Source organism: Microcebus murinus, chromosome 17 (genome assembly GCF_040939455.1).
Source record: "Microcebus murinus isolate Inina chromosome 17, M.murinus_Inina_mat1.0, whole genome shotgun sequence".
Taxonomy (NCBI): Eukaryota; Metazoa; Chordata; class Mammalia; order Primates; family Cheirogaleidae; genus Microcebus; species Microcebus murinus.
Window position 1 is genome coordinate 45109489 of NC_134120.1, and position 22681 is coordinate 45132169.

At 35.0% G+C, this 22681-nt stretch overlaps 1 protein-coding gene and 1 long non-coding RNA gene across 6 annotated transcripts in view; one reads left to right on the forward strand and one right to left on the reverse strand.

Moving 5' to 3' along the window:
- The window catches only part of RBBP8 (RB binding protein 8, endonuclease), a 125292-nt gene extending 102611 nt beyond the window's left edge, over nt 1-22681 (reverse strand). Inside the window, exons 1-2 of one of the 4 annotated variants that reach the window (XM_075993596.1) lie at nt 22532-22681; nt 2076-2280 (exon numbers count right to left, since the gene is read on the reverse strand). In XM_075993596.1, coding sequence (XP_075849711.1) covers nt 2076-2184 — 109 coding nt within the window. In that variant the 5' untranslated portion in view covers nt 2185-2280; nt 22532-22681. Of the gene's footprint in view, nt 1-2075; nt 2281-4506; nt 4724-4846; nt 5142-22531 lie in introns of those variants that run through there. The other 3 variants (XM_012746172.2, XM_012746171.2, XM_012746174.3) reach the window with 3 other exon arrangements.
- Nucleotides 5137-17106, forward strand: LOC105860982 (uncharacterized). 2 transcript variants are annotated; one of them, XR_012912798.1, is made up of 4 exons: nt 5137-5698; nt 7536-7618; nt 9689-9989; nt 11803-17106. It is a non-coding gene; the product is annotated as an uncharacterized LOC105860982 (long non-coding RNA). The 2 variants fall into 2 exon arrangements; XR_001149305.3 differs by having other exon boundaries at nt 15938-17106.

Sequence of the window (22681 nt, forward strand, 5' to 3'; positions counted from 1 at the left end):
CTGGCACTATAGGCATGAGCCACCATGCCTGGTTAATTTTTTCTATATATATATTAATTGGCCAATTAATTTCTTTCTATTTATAGTAGAGGCGGGGTCTCGCTCTTGCTCAGGCTGGTTTCAAACTCCTGACCTCCAGCAATCCACCCGCCTCAGCCTCCAATAGTGCTAGGATTACAGGCGTGAGCCACCGTGCCCAGACAACTATGCTGCCTAGGCTGGTTTCTAATGCCTGGCCTCAGGCGATCGTACTACCTTGGCCTCCCAAAGCATTGGGATTACAGGTGTGAGACACCATGCCCAGCCTACAAAATCAAAGTGTTAGACTTAATCCTAAAGACAAGGTAAGATGACAACCTCTTCAGCATAGCACATACTGTTTTACTTAACCTACATCTATCTACATTTCTAGCATCATATCCTATCCACCTCCCTATTAAACTACCATCTCCCACTCCATTTACTCTTAGAATGATACCAAACTATCTATAGCTCCTTGAATAGGATCAAGCTCTTATTCCCCAAACTTTTGTATATACTATTTTCTCTACTCAGAAAATTTCCTCCTCTCCTCCCACCATCTTCTTTGCCTAGCTAAAATTAGACTTATTCAGTTGTAAAGCCTGGTCTGACAGTAAACCATACACAGCTCTTCTTCCTTTATTTTTCCAGATAACATGGCACACTGCATTAAAATTCTAGACTAGAGACTCATGAGGCCAAGGCAGGAAGATTGCTTGAGGTCATGAGTTCAAGACTAGCTTGGGCAATATAGTGAGACTCCATCTTGACAAAAAAAAAATTTTTTTTAATTAGCCAGGAAAAGTTGATCTCCCCTGTAGTCCCAGTTACTTAGGAAGCTGAGGCAGGAGAATTGCTTGTGCCCAGAAGTTCAAGGCTGCAGTGAGCTATGATCACATCACTGCATTCCAGTCTGGGCAAAAAAAAGAAATTCTAGACTAAAAATTCCCTTAAAACTAGCACTATTTATGATTCATTCTTATTCACAAAGTATGGCACATAATAAGTGCACAAAAAACATTTCTTTTACAAGTGTCTCCAAGTATACTAGGCTTTGAAAGAATACTTTTGGGATTCATATTTCAGAACCCATTAATTAATGATGAGATTATCATCATGAAGTTCTTCCAGAAACGAAATTTACCATGGGAAAGTTCAAAAACAGACCCACATACTATACTTTGGATTCAGGTGGATCATGTTTTAATGGCACTCCAATGTAATGGTAAAGCTATAAAGGACTGTAGTATTAAACCTGTGAGTAATCAAGAAACAAATGTAATCTGAAGCATTTCCCACACATGGGAGAGTGAATTACCTTAAAGTTACAGAATTAAAGTATATTAAAACTTAGTATCAAACCTTGAGCTTAGCTTTAAAAGAAAATTCCTTTGTATGGAGTACCTTTTAACACAAATAATATTCATATACTCATCCCAACCATAATTGCTCAATCCTCTGTACATTCACTACACTTCATATAAACCTTTTAGCTCTTATTTCATTGTACTGGACTCATCTGCTTACATGACTCCATTAGACTGTAGGCTTTTTGAAAGTAAACTGCCATTCACTTTTGTATCTCAGTGCTTAGCAGCAAATAGATTCCTCCCAAAGTCATTTGTTAAATGATTTAAATAGTATTCTTACATCTATAAATAATCCTGCAATAATTTTACAAAAGAAAATTAGGTTTAGAGGTTAAGTAACCTGGCTGAGATCACACAGCAAGTAGGATAATGAAATCAGAATTCAAATCTAGGTCTTCAGTCAACAAATTTTATACTTTTTCTACTACCTCATACGTATTACCACAAGTAACTACAAGTTGTATAAGAAGTAAGTCCTATAGTAGTTATCTGTTGCTAAAAAGCAACAACTCAACCATAAAATTGAATCACAAAAAAACTACAAAAGTAAATGTCCTTTAAAAACAATATCTTTGAATTTAAAGGTCATTTATTCCATTTATAAATATACAAAACTGTCATACAAAGTTAGTTAGTACTACAATAGTCTCAACAAAATATTGCTATAGGAATTTAAGCTTTTACCTTGTACTTCTTTATCATGACACTCTTTTAGTTTTGTCCAAAGCTCCTTAAAGTCATTAGATATATCTGCAGAACTAGGGCTTCCACAACTGCTTCCAGAGATGTTCATCTTGCTTAATATGCTTCACACTTCTGTTTGATCAGTATTTTCTGACCTTTTGTTACATTATGTAGTTATGAAGTTGTCTTTGAACAGTTGAAATATCTGAAATGATAGATTGCAACATAAATGAATCTTGCATTTATCTTTATGTAATTTGAAGTCAGGATGAAACACAAGCTCAAGTTTTCCTTATTTACCTACAATTAATCGTGCTGTGAATTTGAAAAGAGATGGGAGAGAGTGAGGAAAGATGATTATGATGAGAAAAGCCCTGATATCAGTTATTTGGCCTTTATATAAGGTAAATGTTCAGGTAAATTTTCTCTTATTCTTCCAAGAAAGGAGTAATGACCTAAATTATATAAAGTTGAAAGGATTCAGATATTGAAAGGTTCATAATTATTCATGGTCAGAACTGATTTACTATTATAAAAGAATTTATTTCTCTTTTAAGTTTTAAATGGATGTAGAGTACAAAAACATACTGAACCAAAAAATGAAAAATATTCTGAAATATTCTTTAGCATTAACAAGCCTCCACATATATGTACACATTATAAAAAAGACAGATGATTAACGCAGATGAGGATCTGTATAACTTTCCAAAAGTTAGTAAGATATAGACACAGTTAATATCTGTAAATACAGAAACAGTTTATTTTTAGAGGTACAAGACAATTAAGAGTAAAGCTACTTTATGCCTCCCTCAGAATAAAGGTGAATGCTTAAGTTTATTACTTGTATAGCCCTTGAAGGAAGTCATAGGCTATCAAGAAGTTCAAATGGATCAAAAAATATTTTAATATGCCTTCTTAAAGTGAAATCATTAAGTAGCTACCATTTAAAAAGTAAAATGATTAGCAACTCTATTAAACCTCACATCTGGCTCCTTAGCAGATGCCATACCATTGCTAATGAGTGCCTATCTGATTTAAGGTCTCTTGCTAATCATTTCTTGAGGTCTCTGATGAAGGAGCTAAAATAAACAATGATAATTCTAAAGGAGGCAAGAGTATATGTGAAGCCACTTGGTGAACTGTAAATCATTATGGAAATAAATATACACTTTTATTAAGCTTTTCAAAAATTGCAGTTAGCTTTTTTAAAAAAACAATCAGCAAAAACTGAACATGTACTGGATTTTCGATGTTAGGGAATTACTGTTAATTTTCTTAGGTATGATAAGGATGTGGTCATGTTTTCAAAAACGTCTGTTAAAGGGATATCTACTGAGGTATTAAAGGTAAAGTGACACATTCGCTGGGATTTGCTTGAAAATACTCCAGCTAAAACCAAAAATGGGCATTGGGTGGGAAGATGAAACAAGAAGAGCTGAACTTTGACAATTATTGAAGCTGGGTGATGAATAGGTATATGAGGGGCTTCACAATTCCAGTGTCTCTCTTATGTACATTCCGTAAAAAAAAGTTTTTAAAAGCAGGATTGAGTGCACTGCATTAGTACAGCTTTGCTTCCAAACAGGCTTGCATTCTACTGCTTTTTAACCCCAAATCCATGAGCCTATATAAGAGTCAATAACTCTCACCATTTATTGTTATAGCAAGATTGTGCTATTTTATATTCATTATTTTACTTAATCTTCAGAACAACCCTATATAAGACAGGTACTATCATTAATTTAATTTTACAGTTGGGTAAACAGGTGTAACGAGATTAAATGATTCCTCCAAGGTCATACAGCTAGGACATGGCTATGTCAGGGCTGGGACTCAAGTCATGAGATCAGTAACCATAAAATATCTCTCTGTGGAAAAAAAAAAAAAGCGGAGGGTACTAATTATTTTTATTAAGTAAATAGTTTAAAATAAAGGTTTAATTACTTTAATGAATAATTTAAGATTGCACAATATATCAGTTGAAAACCAATAGAGTAAAACAACTATCCTTAAGAAAAGCAACTTTCACCTGAGGTAGTTTAAAAAGTGCTTTTTTAAAACCACATTAGAAACTATTCATCAGTATTGAACTTGCAAATTCTGGCTCACAAAATCCTTTCCACCTATCCCGCACGCCCAGCACTCTCCGTTGGCATCTCTCCTTGCCATTAAACCGCTATTCGCTGCGTCTTAATCTCTGAGAAACGTACATCTTGCCTCCCAAGTTGCACTCTGCCCTCAAAGGCCTGTAATAACTGAAAACATTTCGGTGTATCCCTTAGCAGTACAAGTCACCAAAATGAAGGTGTCTAATAAAATATTTACTGTCCCACCACACGTATTCTCACAGAGGTATGGCAAGAGGCACGCCTTGAGTCACACAGGTCGAGACCTAAACAAACTTCAAAGGGCCTCTGGGCAGTCCTCTTACATGACCAAAGCAGAGGTGCAAGGCCTCTCATCCCAGGGCCCTTCTCCATCAGCCTCTCCCGGGTGGCACGCAGATTTCGCGTGCGGGTTTGGAGAAAAAACTCCAAAGGCTAACAGCACAGCAGACGCGGAAAACGCGCGTGCGACGCTCGGCGCATGCGCGGGGCGGGCTCGGCGCTGGGAGGCGCCTCCTCAGCGCGCGCGGGAGACCAAAGAACTGCCTGCAGCTCGAGCTCGTCCTCCAGCCGGTCCACCTGCGCCGACTTTAACCTGAGCCCAACCTACTTCCTCAGACACAGTCCTAGAGCCGGGCGGCCACCCCAACCCCAGGAGCCAAATACCTGGGTTCAGCGCGCAGCTCCAGACCGGAAGTAGCCGCTGCGACCCACCGCTTTGGGTAGGGGGAAGGAGATTCCTCTTACTCACAGATTCCAAGATTGCTCGAGATTCGCGAAAGGTCCAGAAGGGTAGCGGGAACCTTCTGGAGTTGTGAAGGGACGGCTGCTCGCTTTCCTCCTCTTTTGCCCTTTTTCCTCACTGGAGTGCCAAACCCGCGGCGGGAAAGCCGGCCCCTGTGGGCGGCCGGCGCTATAAGGCCCGGGGCAGCCTGCCGGGCTCGGAGGCGGCCAGACCCGCCCCGCCAGAGCCCGCGCAACGTCACGCGGGAGTTCCCGTTGCGTCACGCCCCTTCCTCCAGCCGCGCAGCCCGGCGGCGCCCCTCGCGCTCTTACTGAGGAGCTGGTCTGGGGTGCGGCCCTAAGGAGCCGGCTGACCATACAGTGGAGCGCCGCCTGCACGCTGCCAGGAGTGGGCCTAGGAGCCTGGCTGCAGCCCCGGCATTTTTAAGATGCGCTGGAGAAAACTCAAGCTGCTTTGTCTGACGAGCATAAAGTCCATGGTGTTACGTAAAGTTACCTTAAGTGTGTCTGACGTAAGCATTTTGGAAAAGAAAGCACGTATATGTGACCTGTACCAATGAGGGGTTAAAATTAACTGATTTGGGAATGGATACGGATCAATCTAACGTAGTTTTCATCCTTGTAGCTGTTACCTGGCGATATGATCTGACAGGACTGGATGCCATATATCAAAACGATGTGTATTTGGTTGAGGTTAGATGGAAAGTTTCTGGCAAACCTGAAATGAGAGTGAATCTGAAGCAGTCGACATTATTTGTTGGGACATGTTGTTAGGTAATGTTTTTTTTTTTTAAAAAAAAAAAGTAAAATTTTTCTGTAGCTGTTCATTTGATATTCAAACTGAGAATATGTGTTCCTATTTTTCTTGATTTCTAAGGGAATCGTTTTTGGAGCACTAGAAATTCTGCAGGTGAACAAAATGGAATAAAGTAGAATCACAATATCTTTTAAACCAGTCCTATACTTCTGTGTAATCATTCTAAGACCTGGCCTGGACAAGGGGTAATTCTGTAAACGTAAAGTTTTAGTACTTAGAAAATATAAATACAAAGTATAAAGATAATTTTTCCACCCACCCCAGATCTTAAGAGATGAATAAATACCATAACTTGCTCCTTGGAATTGTACAACAAGATGTTATCTACCATTCTAGCATTGCCATAGGAGAGTTGTTATAATGAGAACTGCTGAAACTTCATTACTCTGTTGTAGCAATTCTCTTTCACTTCCCAATTTTACAAGACTCGGTAACATTTTTAAAAGAGAATGTCTGAGAAATTGACCATGCCATTTCCTATACAACATAGGACACATTGGCAAAGTGAAGCTTGTATAAACATTTATCATGGAAATGGAGAGAGTTTTGTTATAAATAGAGATAACCTATAATCACTTTGTCATTTTATAGCATGCTGGAAGAACAGTGTACTTGTGGTCCAGAGAACAGCTATCTGAACAGAATAACCTAACCTGTTCTTATGGCTTCTGCCAATGACTCACTATCTAATCTATTTATGCAAGTCCAATCCAAAGAATCATCCTCGACACTTTCTTCTTCCTTAACCCTCATATCCAGTCCATCACTGAGTCCTGTCAGTTTTACTTATAAAACATCTAAATCCATCCCCTTCTCTCCATCACTGCCTTCATAATCCAAGATACCATTATCTTACCTAGTCTGCTAGTCTCCTTTCCATATCCACCTAACCAACCACCCCACCTAAACCTTTGTCTTCACTGGTGTTCAGAAAAATTTTGAGCATCTATTCCCAATTCATGTGCATATTTAATTTTAAATTATATACATGTATTGCTGAAAGATGGTATGTGGTCTAATGAGTAAGTTACAGGCTCTGGAGTCAGACCTTCTCGGTTTGAATCCTGCTCTAATACATCCTGACTGAGTGACCTTGAACTGGTTGCTTTAACCTCTCTGTCTCATTTTTCCTACTTGTAAAATGAGGATAATAATAGTACCAACCTTACAGGGTATGAAAATTAAATGAATTAATGTACACTGCTTAGTACAGTATTCATATGCATAATACAGGCTCAATAAAATCTAGCTGTTATTTGTACTTCTGAGCTAATAAACTATAATACATTTTAAAAAACTTTCAAGGATGAAAAAAATAGAATAAAAATTGAGTATCTTCTCCCCCCACCTTAAATTGTGTCCACTTTGAAACCACTTCTCTACCCTGCAGCTGTTATGATCTTCTTGAAAAGTAAATGTCACTCTGGTGCTTAAGCCCCTTCAATGGCTTCCTCTTGCTCTGTGAAGTGACCCTTTGAATTACCTCTACTGTCTCTCCAGCCCTATTTCCAAACATTTTCTGCTTTCTAGGCTCACTGGCCTTTTAGTGTCTCCTAGGTCATTTTATGCTGTTGCCTCTGCCTAGAATTCTCCACCAAACCTACACCCAACTCTTTGCCTGGATATATACTAATCATCTTTCTAACTTATTTCAATAGTTTCTTCTATTAGATCTTATAATACCGTGTACCTCCCTAGATTAAAGTTTTTGCCATTTTAGTTATTTAATTAATCCTGTCTCCCCACTAGACTAAGTTTTGTGAGGTCAAAAACTATGTCTGATTTTTTCTCCAGGAACTAAAACAGCCTGCCACAGAGTCAGTATTTTGTGGATAAGTGAATGAATTGGGCATCCCTTGATGGATTCCTGTTTTTATGTAAGTGAAAATCTTTGGATACTTTTTAAACTCTTAGGTTTTTAAATGAGATTTTATAATGGTCACTTTAACAATGGAAATGGTAGGCATACTCATAGATATTTGCCACTAGTAAGGGCTCTAAGACCTACATGGAATAATTTCGAAGTCCCAAAGATCTACTGAGAAAAGTGTTTAACAAAGCAGTTATTTTGAACTCTTCTAATACTGGGTTTCTTATATTTTATGGCTTAGAACAGTATTTCCTGAACTTTTTCAGTTTCGGCATACTTGGAAAATGAAAACTTATTATTACATATTGTGATGAAAAGGTGAGGCTACTTCTACCTAGAGGCAACAGAATTTGGGACTCTAGCCACCCCATACCCAGTGCTACCACCTTAAGGGCTGAGATATTAATGTCCCAAGACACCTATAAAATCACCTATAAAATCCCTGGTTAGGATGCTCGATTTAAAAATTGTGTGGTTAAAATGGTAAATTTTATGTTATGTATATTTAGCACACACAAAAATTGTGTGATAGCAGTATACAAACTCTAGAATTCTTAAAAGTAGAATTTTGGAACTCACGTAGATTTTTAAATTGTCTAACTCAAGCCATTTTTCAGTGAAATTCTGCTGATTCTACAATCTGTTTAACTCATCCGAGTAGCTAAGTGTTATGAAGGGAAAATCACCTATCAGGTTAGATTGATATCACTAAAATCACCTGGTTTCAAACCTCATGCAGGGCATCCATTAATCCTTAGAATAGCTTTTGTTCAGCTCCTTCTATTCCCTTTGTTATCTTCCAAACCTTCACTATTTTTAATCCTCAGGCCTCTGTAAGGTATTTTCACTCTCAGCAGACAACCTGTCCTGATTAGACAAGACAATTGAGCTTAACAAGTATGATCTTCCTAAACTTCCCTTTTTCTTTCTCAACTCTGTGAATTAGGCAATACCATTTTGCAGTTAAAAATACTACCTAAATCCAATTGCTTTTCACCACCTTCTTTACATCCACACTGGTCCAAGCCACCCTCAACCTCTTCTATAGGAATAGCCTCCTTTTTTAAAAAAAAAATCAATTTCTTTCTATTTTCACTCTTTCCACTCTTACAGTATATTCTCCAACGGCAGTCAGAATGGCCCTTTAAAATCTGTCAGAACATCACACTCTCCTGCTCAAAACATTCCAGGGTCTTCTCATCATCTTAGACTAAGACCCAAACTTCTTTCCCAGAGAGTCAGGACAAGTCAGTCACTATAGTCTACTTATGTTACCTCCGAAAAGTAATTTTGAATTAGCGCTTTCCTTTTCATCCTTGTTCTTTTTGCTCTAGTTTAGGCATTGATATTTCTTAAACTAAGCAACAGCCTCTTTGCCTCCAGACTTGTTCACCTTATTGCCTAAAAGTTTAAAATTCAATCCCTTTAAAACATCATAGAAGCCCTTCCTTAGCCTTGCACACTCTGTCACACACTTTGCTCTTCTCCTCTATCAACAGGAAACTGTGTTCATTCCTTCCCTCTGCTGTTTCTTTGTCTTGGCTCATACAATGCTTTTCTCTTGGAATTATCTCCATCCCCACCTTTTACACTTCACCTTTCTATTTATTCTTTAAGACTTAGTTCAGGTAGCACCTCTTCCAGGAGACTAACCTAAGATCTCTGTTTACCCTTCCTACCTACTCCCTTCCACAAATGGTCCTCATTCTCCCAAACCTCTCAATACATATTTTTATATTGCACTTAACACCTTTATACTGTAATTATTTTCATGTTTTTATCTTCAGCTGGGTTGTGGGCTCCTTGATGTCAGAGACTGTGCTTTCTTTATTCTCAGTTTTCCTGGATCTTGCTAGAGAGTCTTAGCACAGCACATTATCTCATAGAGCCACATATAAAATTTAAAAGTTTCTAATAACCACATTTAAAGAAGTAAAAACAAACAGATGAAATTAACTTAATCCAATTATCTAACATTGTTTCAATATATAATCAATATAAAAAGTAATAAGACTTTTAATATTCTTTTTCTTCATACTAAGTCTTTGAAATCTGATATGTATTTTACCTTTTATAGCACATCTCAGTTTGGACTAGACACATCATTTCAAGTGCTCAAGGCCACATGTGGCTAGTGGCTACTGTTTTGGACAGCACAGGATCATTATATGTAATCATGTGATGAACAGATGAGATTATGTGATTTACTTAAAGAACCAAGATGGAGCTGGGACTAGGACATGGGTGTCTGATTCTTAGCCTAATGCTATTTCACTATTTGTGCCTGGCATTTCCCGTCTCTGTCCCACTCCTCACATCATCCCGTCTCCTGGCCCCTCAGCATTGAGTACATGTATCTCCAGTCACAGAATTAAAAAGTAAGTGGTTAAATCTTTTATGATTAGTTACATAGTACTTTCTAGCATCTCTAATATGAACTAGTGCTTTCCATACCAATACTGGTAAACTAGTGAGCTGTTATACCTGTAGTCAGAACTGTTTCAAGAATAGGACAGAATGCTGTTTGAGACACAAGAGGGATGAGTAGCTTTAAGACAAAAGAAAATTATGTTAACTGTTAAAATTTGTGCCAACTTAAGTGAACATTTGATTTAATTTTTAAAAATTGTTTATAGTAGTTAGTACATGTTGTTTGTGAGTGGGAGTATACATCAATTAGTGATCTTGCTCCAAGGGCCAAAATATTTTGTTTAGGATTTGAGATGATGGTGCCAAAATTGCAGTTAGGTTGAGCAGTTTTACAATTGTTTTAAAATATATTTAACATTCATGGAGTGTGTCAGTATCACAGTTTTATTTTGACAATATATTAAGTGTTCATTTGAGTGCTTATAATGGACATAAAAGATTATGCATTTCTTTCCCATTAGATCAGTCTCATGTAGTATGGCCAACTTCCAACTTATATAAAGAAACTTTATTTTGATCTTTACTATAGCTACATTGGACTTCATACCTTCTTCATTTCCTTTTGTAAACTATTAAAGTAGTATTTTGTTTGTTTTTAAACATTCACTGAGCTACTTCATTTCACTCAGTAATGGGCAAAAGGTTTTACTGGTATATAATTTGCCTACTTTAGGAGGTATCTCTTTACACTTTGTAAAGAATGTTATACAGTATATTCATAGTTGCCTAGGTTTAAATTATAATGGGTTGATAAAAAATTTTATTGTCTGTTATTTGTAATATAATTTATTATCAATGGAAAAGGACATCTGTATCTTCCATGTCATTTATTTATAATGCAGTGGCTGTTAGGCAGTATTTCATATCTATGCATATGGGTTCATGAAGCCCTGTAATTTTGTTAGGTGGTTAGCCTGTAGGCTTTGTCTCTAACACTGGTGCTTTCTTAAAAAAATGATTTTTATTGAGGTAGAATATACATATATAATTTACCATCTCTACTATTATTAGTTGTATAGATCAGCGGTAACAAATACACTTATATATTTTTTTCGTCCTTCCTCTTCCCTTTCCACCTCCCTTCCAAGCTTCTGGTAACCACCAATCTAGTCTCCATTTTCATGAAATCTACTTTTTTTCAGTTCTCCTATATGACTAGACATGCAATATTTGCATTTCTGTGCTTGGCTTATTTCACTTAACATAATTGCCTCCAGTTTCATCCATTTTGCTGCAAATTCCTTTCTTTTTTATGGCTGAATTCCACTAGAACAGTGACACTTTTAAGAACCTCAGAACTTAACTGCTAAAGAGATGATAAAAGAACTTAAGAGTGATCATTTAGACTATAGAGTAGAAAAGTTTACTTTATTTTGGGAATATTGAAAAACTAATTTTTATCCAGCAAATAAAATACTACATTGTCCTGTGCACATATGTGTAATGCTACCATGACACAAGCTATGGGAATAATATTTATTTACAGCAATGTAAATGGAAAATATTATGTAGGGCTAACTGTAGGAACAAATCACTGCCATTTAGAGTCTGTTAATTAAAGCATTCCTTGGTAGGTTCACAAGAGCAAACAAGTTTAATATTCATTGATTTGTCACTTAAAAAATAATGAATCATATCTGAAATGGTAATTTTTTTCATCCATGAACTGATGAATTTATTCACTGCTGACAAATATTTATGATCTTTAATGTACCTAATGCATCATAAATTACAGATGTATCTTTTTTTTTTTTTTTTTAGACAGTCTCACTTTGTTGCTAGAGTGACTGCCATGGTGTCAGCCTAGCTCACAGCAACCTCAAACTCCTGGGCTCAAGCTATCCTACTGCCTCAGCCTCCCGAGTAGCTGGGACTACAGGCATGCACCACCATGCCCGGCTAATTTTTTCTATATATATTAGTTGGCCAATGAATTTCTTTCTATTTATAGTAGAGACGGGGTCTCACTCTTGCTCAGGCTGGTCTTGAACTCCTGACCTTGAGCGATCCACCCGCTTCGGCCTCCCAGAGTGCTAGGATTACAGGCGTGAGCCACCATGTCGGCCTACAGATGTATCTTTAAACACACTGTATGACCTTTTTTTTTCAGTCTTTCCCTGTTCTAATTATGCTTGAGAAAAATGGATTTCTTTAAAATACTGGTTTTTCCTTCTCCTAATCCATATGTTAGTCTAAGGTTAAGAAAGTTTTGATAGTTACTTTTCCAAAGATAAATTCAAAAGTTCAAAAATGTTTTATGTTCAAAATTAAGTTCTTAAAGGATACCCTGAGTTTTAGCCAATACTTTTTCAATTTTAGTTAAGTTCTAATCAGAAGTATTAAAAATTTACAGTGAAATTATGTTTTAATCCTCTTCATACTCTTGGTGAGAGTGTGTTTTGTGGACTCTTGAGGATATTAAAGTTGAAATAGATAAGTTTCCTCTTCTCAAATCTACACCTAGTAGTAAAGTGACTATGTGCCCTAGCTTTCCAACCACACTCCTGATTAATGTCTATTGTTCTAGCTTAATTATTAATAGGGCTCCCTTTTACTCTCAAAAATGTCCTGGTTTGGGTGATAAATCATGTGGTTAGAAGCTTTAAGGAATTTGAAATGCAAGCTAATAAAAAAAGGAAGATTTAGATGTTCTTTTGTAGTCAGGAGTATTTCTTTCTTATCCATGTACAGATCTAGCTATATTCTTTTTAAAGATTATAACATAGATAATACAAGCCACAAAAGAATTACCCTGATTTATTAATAGTACTCTGAAATTCCTATGAGTTAAGAAATGATTTGTTTAATACTTACAAGAAATTTGAGAACAATTAACAATAGTAAAATACAAAGTACTTTTTCTACATATCTTTTGAACCAAAAAATAACTGTCATAAAGGTAGAACATGTACAGTTTTCATTTTTTCACAGATGTTGATAAATCAGGTGGTTTGACTAGCATTGTATGTACAAACTAGTAGATAAATAGACCCAAGACTTCAACTCCAGATTTCTGGTACTCTTTTCAGTATACCATACAGTTTTCAAATAACAGATATATATTTGTTATCAAAAATATATATATAAATATATTTCAAATAACAGAATATATATATCTTATGCTGCTTTTCTACTTTTTAATGTAGAAAATGTTTTTGAGAAAATAACAAAGTTTCTGAATTTTGACCAAGAATTATTGTTACATAAAGGCGAATTTGCAGTCCTAGTACATTTTTCTATTTACTTCAATAAGCTTTACATTTTAAGAAGTAACTAAAAGAGCTTTTACATTTGATAGCAATTTAATTTGTCTCGTAAGTAAGGAGAGGAAAACAAACCATGTTCTCTCAGGCAGGGTTGGAATGAAGCACCTGTTGTAACCATTTCAGTTCATTTTTTTTTCTTTTTTTGCATTAATGTATTTCTTAGGATTTTTAGCACACATGCTCTTTTACTTGCCTTACAATTGATGTGCATGTTTGAGACATGACTATAAATTGACTTTTAATGGAAATAAGCAAAAATGTTATATTGGCTTTCCCAGCCCTGAGTTGTGGATTCTTTCTTCTACTAAGTTTAAAATTAAATAGATTGAAGGGCCTTGAATTATGTAGTACTCTACAAAGGGACCAGAGCAGGAAGTACACCAAAAATTATGACCATATTCTACAGTCAATGATGGCATATAGCCATATTCTCAGCCTTATGTTACTGTAGAAAGAATCCTGAGCCAGGAGATAGGACCAGGGTTTAAACCTTGGCCCTATCTCTGATTATCTAAATGTTTTCTGAACAAGTCTTATTTCCCTAACTGAAAGATGAGAATATGAAGACTTACTGTGCCCAAAGGGGTTGTTGTAAGGATGAAACAATATATTTGAAATTTCTTAAAGACTTTGGAGACATTTGAAACAGCTTGCCTATTGGGAGTAGAATGGCAGAAGGCTTTCCAGGCAGAACTCGCATACAGAGCTTCTGCTGTGCTAAGTCATTATGAGTTCTGGAAACTGCAAATATATAGTAATGTGTTTGTATAGATTATTACTGGGAAAGATCAGCAGCCCCATCTAATTTGCTGAATGAATTCAAATGTATAATTCTAATCCTATTGAAAAAATAATTTAAATTTCTCTGTACTTTGGTTGTTTATCAACGAAATGAAGATAATAATATATACCTTGGGGATTTTATAGGATTTGGGATTTTATAAGATTTAACAAGATATACATATGTATCCAAAAATGTAATAAATAGTTGTTAAGAGTGGATAAACTTAACAACTACAGCTAATCAGAGATCTCCCCAATTGCTAAAGTTGTATAATTCTAGTGAAATTGTTGAATTATTATGCAAATTGTGAGAGATGTATAATTACAGAAGGATTTAATTATAATTTAAGTGCTTTCACATATAGTCTCTTTTTTTTTTAGCTTGCCTGTCACCATGAATTTACATATATTACCTTACTTGATTTATATAATTGAGTTTAGGTAAGCCAGGTAATATTATTACATAATTGTTGTTATTATTTTTATTATATTCTAAGGGATTTTAAAAAATCATCTAGTCCAACAGCAAAACTGTATAGAAAGGAGAAACTAATTTATTCATTTATTTTAGGAATTAATGGTTGTTAGAGATAATTTATTTAACAGTGATTTATGATCTATTCAGCTTCAAGTCAAAGAAAGGAAGTGTTGGTATCAAGCTGATTGTGATCTAAACTCATTTAATGAAGACCTGAGTATATTTGATCCCTCCCTTTGAAAATAGTATCTGTTACTATTGGGCTTTGTTCAGCAGAATGTGTCTCCACTTTTTGTTATTTGCTGTTCTCTTCAGTTTTCCTATTTCATCTTAATTCAATTCATTAGCTACTTTAACCACCTTCTAAGGAGAGAAAATTATTTTTTTGAAAATTCCTATTTAATTATTTTATTTTAACAGAATTCAAGTTAAAAGATGATATGCTTTTAGTCAGATTCTTTTTATTTGCCCTATTTGTCCTTCACTTTTTCTAAACTAAGTTTATACATTATACAAACAAATATAGTATTTATTTGATGAAAGCACATGACTATTAAGTTTTTCTGTTTTTAATCTGCATGACTAGAGCCTTCATATAATGTATTCCAAGCTCCAAGATCCCATTATAGGTTGTAATGAATTACTTCTTGTAACCAGACCCTCTTGGACACAGTCCAAGATAAACTTGTACTATTCAAAATTCTGTGTTTCACTATAATAAGAAGTGTTACTTGAGGATCCAATCTAGTCAATCTGTTTTCAGTATAATTTTACCAATGAAAAATCTTAATCAAGTCTTAGGATTAATGCTGGACATAAAAGTATTTACAGAGTACATACTAATGTTCATTTTGCTGTTGTTTGGCCCTTTAAAAATTAGCAACCAAATTCAGGAAATAAATTGTAATTTATTAGAAAATACCTTTCTCACAGAAGATCAAGTTTCAGTGCATCTCAGGTTTTGTGGGAATGGATCAAATACATCAGACAAAAATAGGCTAAAGTTCCTTACTCTCCCTTTGAAACTGCTGTACTCATTTCTCAGAAAATCCATTTTAGTTATATCATGCATTTGAATTTTATTGGTAAAATGAAAGAAAAGGCAGTTTAACCATATTTGTCCTATAATACAGTTTATTGGACACCTCTTGGACTTTGTTTGCTCTACTATTTCAGTGGCAACCAGATTCATGCAGATGAAACCTGACAGCCCCTCACCTGACTTTTTGCCCTGTGGGCTTCTCTGAAACCAGTGGGAAAAAAGGTGTACAATTTGAAAGTGTAAGAAATTAGCAATCTGTGAGGCAACCCCTAACTGGTGGAAATCAGAAGTAGTGGATAAATGCTCTTCTTTTGTGTCCTTTGACAGGGTATTCTAAGGAAGTTTCATGGCTCCTAAGAACATAACTAGGCTTGAGCCCTATTTGTTTGAAGTGGGGGATGAACTCAAGAATGCTCTCTTGTATTTGCTTTCCCTCCTTCCCTATGTCCTTCCCCTAGTCCCCTACTCCTGTTCTGTGATGCCTTCCCAAATAAAGAACTTTCACATAAATTGGAGGACTCAGGTTTTACTTTCCATGGAGAACCTAGACTAAAAGATAAAGGGAAAACATGAAATTTCTGTGTCACTATTTTTAAATTATTAATGGAGAATTTAACTTCTGAAAGTTGGCATGCATGAATAGGACAGTCAGATTAATTGTATCAGTCATTTAAAATGATGTTAATGCTGATCCAAGATTGACTGGACATGTGCATTTGAGGTTATTTTTCTGTTAGTGTTAATGGGGTGCATTTCAAGGGACTCTTATGCTTGCTCATTCTCTCTTACAGGCAGAATATTTTCTTGCTGCTTTCCTAGGATATACCAACCAGGGATCCTAATGTGATATGTCTGGAATGGAGTTTAGCAATCAGCATTTTTTTTTTGGAGACAAGGTCTTGCTCTATCACCCAAGCTGGAGTGCAGTTATTGTAACCTCCAACTCCTGGGCTCAAGCAATCCTCCTACCTCAGTCTTCCAAGTAGCTGGGACTACAAGCATGCAGCGTCATGCCTGATTAATTGTTTGTAGAGGGCAACTCACTATGTTGCCCAGGCTGGTCTTGAACTCCTAGCCTCAAGCAGTCCTCCCGCCTCAGCCTCCCAAAATGCTGGGATTACAGGCTTGAGCAACCGTGTTTGGCTGCAATCAGTATTTTTTTAATAGACATCCTCCAGGTGAGTAAGATGGCCCATGGACTATACTTTGAGAAACATTGCTAGGTTGATACGGTAGTAATACTGCTGAGTATAATCTGTGATTATGCAAAGCTAACTGGCTCTACAAGGACCGAATTAGTATCTCGGCACCGTTAATCAAAGGGTCTAATAAACTGAGCTAACAACCCACACACTGGTAAATCAGATTAAAAAGATTTTAATTTTTATTTCAGAGTCACTACTCTTCTTTTATGGAAATTTGATTTGATATTAACTTTATTTATTTATTTATTTTTTTTTTTGAGACAAAGTCCCGCTTTGTTGCCCAGGCTAGAGTGAGTGCCATGGTGTCAGCCTAGCTCACAGCAACCTCAAACTCCTGGGCTCAAGCAATCCTGCTGCCTCAGCCTCCCGAATAGCTGGGACTACAGGCATGCGCCACCATGCCCGGCTAATTTTTTCTATATATATTAGTTGGCCAATTAATTTCTTTCTATTTATAGTAGAGACGGGGTCTCGCTCTTGCTCAGGGTGGTTTCGAACTCCTGACCTCGAGCAATCCGCCCGCCTCGGCCTCCCAGAGTGCTGGGATTACAGGCGTGAGCCACCACGCCCAGCCTGATATTAACTTTAGTATTAACTAAATACTTGGCTCTAATTTTAGTATTAACATATGGCTTATTAGGGTTGCAAGGAACTGCTTAGAGTTTAATTTATGCTAGATATTTGGGATTCCTGATGGAAATATAGCAACATGTCATTCATATGAAAGAAGTATACACTCACATCTTAACAAGTAAAACTGTGGGAAAATAGACTGTGATATTGATGTGATGGAATGGCCTAAACAACTTTTCTTGCTGAATGGCCTGTAGTTAGGTTGCAGTGGTAGGGTTAATTCTATATTATAAACAGTATACTTGTTCCTGAGCAACATATATTTACTTTTAATTGTATCAAACAATTGCTTGGAAAATGACTAGAGCAGAATTCAACAAGTCTCGAAAATGCTATGTAGATGATGGTATTTATCATTTAGTACTTAATATTATTGCATTATTGGTAAAACAATATTTCCAGAAGTGAATGATTCTACTATCTCAGGCTGTATTTCATCTAGTTTCAGTTAGGAGACCCCTGCCATACAAATTTAGACCTGTATAGGTTAAATGTAAATTTTTTTATGGAAGACTTCCGTCACAGAGCAATTCTCTAATATTGCTTCATGTCCGTAACTACTGTTTTGCAAGCTACATAAAGTTATAATTTATCTTGTATTTCTTAATGTTTCACGATTCATTCAGAAATTCATTAGCTTTAAAATGTCTATATTAGGAATGAGAAAAACTTCCTTCTAACATGAAAACATTTTAAACTGACCCAACTTTAATTAGGCAAGGTCTTAGAATGTTTGTCACAGTATTCTGAGCTCCTTTCTAGCCAATGACATACATTTCATAAATAGCTCCTGTGTGATCTTTGCTCATTGGCTCCATCCCCTAATCAATTAATCTGTCTGAGGCTAATTTAATGTTATCTTTAGAAAATGTTAATCCTATTCTATCTTCTTATACCCAATACATTTGAACTTAATCTTCTCCTCATTATTTACTATCAGGAGAATGTAATATAATTTAATATTAACCTATAATAAATTTAATTCAAATTTAATTCAAATGAATTTAATTCAGAATGGAATCTTTTGGAGGAAAGAAAACATTCTAGAGTACTGAAGAAATCATTCAATTGGTAGTAGAACACAATCCTAAGAGCATATAGAAATCCTTGGCCAACTAATTTGATGTCATGTGAGATAACAAATATAAATAGCCTTCAAAAAACTCAAGGTAGTTGCACAAGTAAGGTACGGTCATGCCCTGCATTAATGATGTTTTAGTTAGTGGACCACGTACACTACAGTGGTCCCATAAGATTATAATATAGTATTTTTACCGTACCTTTTCTATGTCTAGATATGTTTAGATACACAAATACTTACCACTGTATTACAATTGCCTATAGTATATAGTTACAGTAACATGTTTTACAGGTTTGTAGCTGAGGAGCAATATACCATATAAGTATATTCCATATAGCCTAAGTGTATGGTAGGCTCTATCATCGAGACTTATGTAAGTACACTCTATATGATTATACACAACAAAATCACCTAGTGATGTATTTCTCAGAATGCATCCCCATCATTAAATGACACATGACTTTAGTATAGTTTGAATTGTCCATGTTATACCTTCTTCCATTAATATAGATGGTTGAAATTTTAATTTTTAAAAAATATTTAAACCTTTAATCATCTTGGTATGCTGCTCTTTAAATACTTTTAACAAAGGCTTCACTTCTTTGAAGTGAATCTTTAATTAGGTTGGATTATATGGGTTTATAATTCTTAAAATTTAAGAAGGTTAAAATGTTTTCCAATATTAAATGCTAATGCCTTCCAAGATTTCTGATTTAATTTTTATCTCTCTGACAAAAATAAAATGCATATTTTAAGTTGAACTTTGACTTCTCTTACTGAAGCTAATTGTTGAAATGTCTTATATAGTCTGTTAAAGGGGTAAGAAGGGTATTGATCTTTGCTGAGCACCTACTGTGTTCTAGGAACTGTGTTAAATGTTTTATGCATGGTATGTCATTTAATACTTCAAACAACTCTTAAAGAATGGTATTAGTTTCCTTAACTTACAGATGGAGAAAAGAGAACTCAGTTAAATAAGTCCCAACATTAAACTGTTTTGTAGCAGAGTTAATATTCATCCTTTGTCAATTTGGCTCAAAAGTCCACATGCATTTCAATATACTCCTCTTTCTCTTGTAAGTTAAGGAACAAATGAAAGTGATTATTTTTCAGAATCTACTGGGACTGAACCAAAATTACCAAATTACCAAATTTAGAAGGATTCCCCAGAAAGATTTTACCTGTGAAAAGATTAGGAGAATTAATATTTAGTACTAAGAATCAGAATGGAAAATTTTGAGCTTTTGGTTTTGAAACTTTCTGTAGTCTCATTTCCTAGTAATTCCTCAAGTTAAAAACATTTAAAGCAGTTTTTGAGCCCTTGTGTGCAAAGCTCTGTATTAGGAGCTCACTCCTTGAATAACAGGTTCTATTACCTCTACAGTGGGTTTTGAATAGTGCAATTCTGGTCTTCATAACCTTATTGGAATTTTCCTGTCAGTTCTATTCAAATTTTAGGAATACTATACTAACTTCTTAGGCAAATCCTAAACTATAACCATATAAGAATAACTAAAATAATACAAAAACACATACATATATATTTAGAAAATAAACAGTGGAGACTATTTAAAGCAATATTAAGTCAAAATGACAGCAGGATCCAAAATGTGGGCAAATATGAAGGAAGGTGAGTCCCTCATTAGTTTGAGACAAAATTATATGATGGCATTAAGAAATTAGGGTTTGAAGTGGGTTATTACCAATGGCAATCCCATAAATTCAGTCACTGTGCCAAATGTTTGAGAGCAATAATGATACAGATTAACATACAAAAGCAAATAATTTCTTAGTTTATCAGAGATTCATTAACATAACTACACAACACAATTTTACCTTTTTACACTTTAGAAAACATAGGTTAGATTTCATGTAGTATTTAGAAAAGTAGTAATAGTATACAGTAGTGATTTAGCTATATTTTTGGGCTTTTCATTCTTCAACTCAAAAATGAGGAGTTGGATTCATTAATTATCCTTTAAGAGTCCTTCCTGGTCAAAAATGTCATAATTCTAAGTACTTTTAGTAGGAAACACGTGAAGATATTCAGAAAGGAAAGAGGTTGCAGTAGTTAAGAAAGTTAGCATTGTTGACAAAAAAGTTATGTGATGTGTGGATAGGAATAAAGACAAAGGAATGCATCCTTGTTAAAGAGTAGTAAGATTTTACATGAGTAGTAGAACACTTGACTGAGCGCTGAAATGATGTTGCTCTGTATAAAATACACACTTACAGGCTCTTAATTTGGTTGGTAAATTTATATATCCTTAATTTTAATCAAAATATCACAATGTATCAATATTTTGACAAATCCATTTATGGAAAATACATAAGAGTCACATTTAATAGGACTTACATATATTTGAAAATGAAAATCCCATTAAATGAAAACTGTAGAATCCTCTTCCAAAATGTAGTTAAGCTTGAAATTTTACCCATGGATTTATGTGAAATGTACATCAAGTTCTCAAATAACTTTATTCAGAACCATAAACATAAAAAATGCTTAATAAATAAGTTAGAATCCTAAATTAAGTTTATCTTTGAACAGTAAGTCCTGTATTTTACAGTTTTTAAATGACTATACATGATATATTCACTATACTAACAATATGCTCTATTGATACAGATCTATATCTTACCTGAAAACTGTTGAAAAGAGAAAAATTCAACCAATTCAAAGTTTTGGTCCATATTAGCAAAAATTTATGAAAATACAATTTGTGCTAAATAAAATTAATTTTGGTTTGCTGAATCAGCACATTCCTTTTGCAGCTACATTACATAGCTTTTCAGAAGTTTAGCTGAATTACCAGAAGTTTTATGCACAATTGCCTAGAAGCAGGACTAAAAAGCATCCAAAAGTTTTCCCTGCAAAAAATGAAATCTTATCTGAAGATTTAGTTATACTTTTAAAATTTATTCTGTAATAACATCCTGAAGAAACTAACATTGTAGCCTTTGAGTTAGAAAATAGTATTATAGCCTTTGAATTTTAACATAACAAAGTGAGGACACCAGGGACTATAAAAAGGATGCATGCATCAGTCTTGCTCAGCTCAAGACAAAGTACTGTTAAGATGACCTACAAATAGCTCTTGACAGAAAAGTTCATTATAAATCTATTTAAAAAACATTTAAATCCCCAGATGAATTCCTATGTCAGCTGCTGTGTTAAATGCCCCCAGAAGATGTGTGCATTCATTTCAATCTAATATTACTAACTAAGGGGGTAGTTTGGTATGGCAAAATAAATCTAAAGGGTTTGGTAACTTTCATTTTAAATGACACAAACTACTAAAATAAATTAATTGAATTATTGAAAGACAGAGGTAAAAGAAAGGTTTTAAAAATATAAATGAAAGGAAGATCCAAGTATTCTTTAACCTAAAAAGCTTTTCAGACCTAATAGGCATGACAAAACCTGTCTTCATTCCTTTCTATTCAGCTCAGCAAGTGCTTTTGAGCTCCAATAGTTAATCAGTTACCAGATTCCACAATCTTTGTTTTTCACACTCCTCAATTCTTGCAGTGAATTGTTCCTCTACTGTACTTAGGATCACCCAGCAGGCCAATACTTTTTTTCTTTGGCCTTAAAAAGGCAATTATGTATCCACAATTAGATTTACCATATACAGTTGTTACCATATAGCAATAGCCTGTAAAAACATAATAGTATATTATCAAAGAAGTAGATGGCTTAAGATGAATCACTAATATATGAAATCTATTTAGCAAATTATTCAACCCAGCTTTTTAAATGGCTGTAGCCATGCCCAAATTACAAAGAAGTCTAGCAAAAGTATATTGTATAAGCAAATACTCTTTATCTAAATGAATCAATGAACATATATGTGTTATAATATCTAACCAGATTTACAGAAAAGGTATAATGCAGATATTACCATGTTAAAAATAGATATCTTCTTATATATCATTTCTTAATTTAACCTTTCAAAAATGCATACAAAATTGAGAAATATAAAAAATATATTAACTTACCCTTCAATTTATTTAGAAAACCTCTGCTCTTGGTCAAAAGCAGAACATGTTTCACTGCTCACTTTCCCTGGAGCTGTGAGTTTAACATTAAATTAGTGGACGCCACCTCTCTGGACCACACTAGAGTTTGCTAGACACTACTGCTATGGG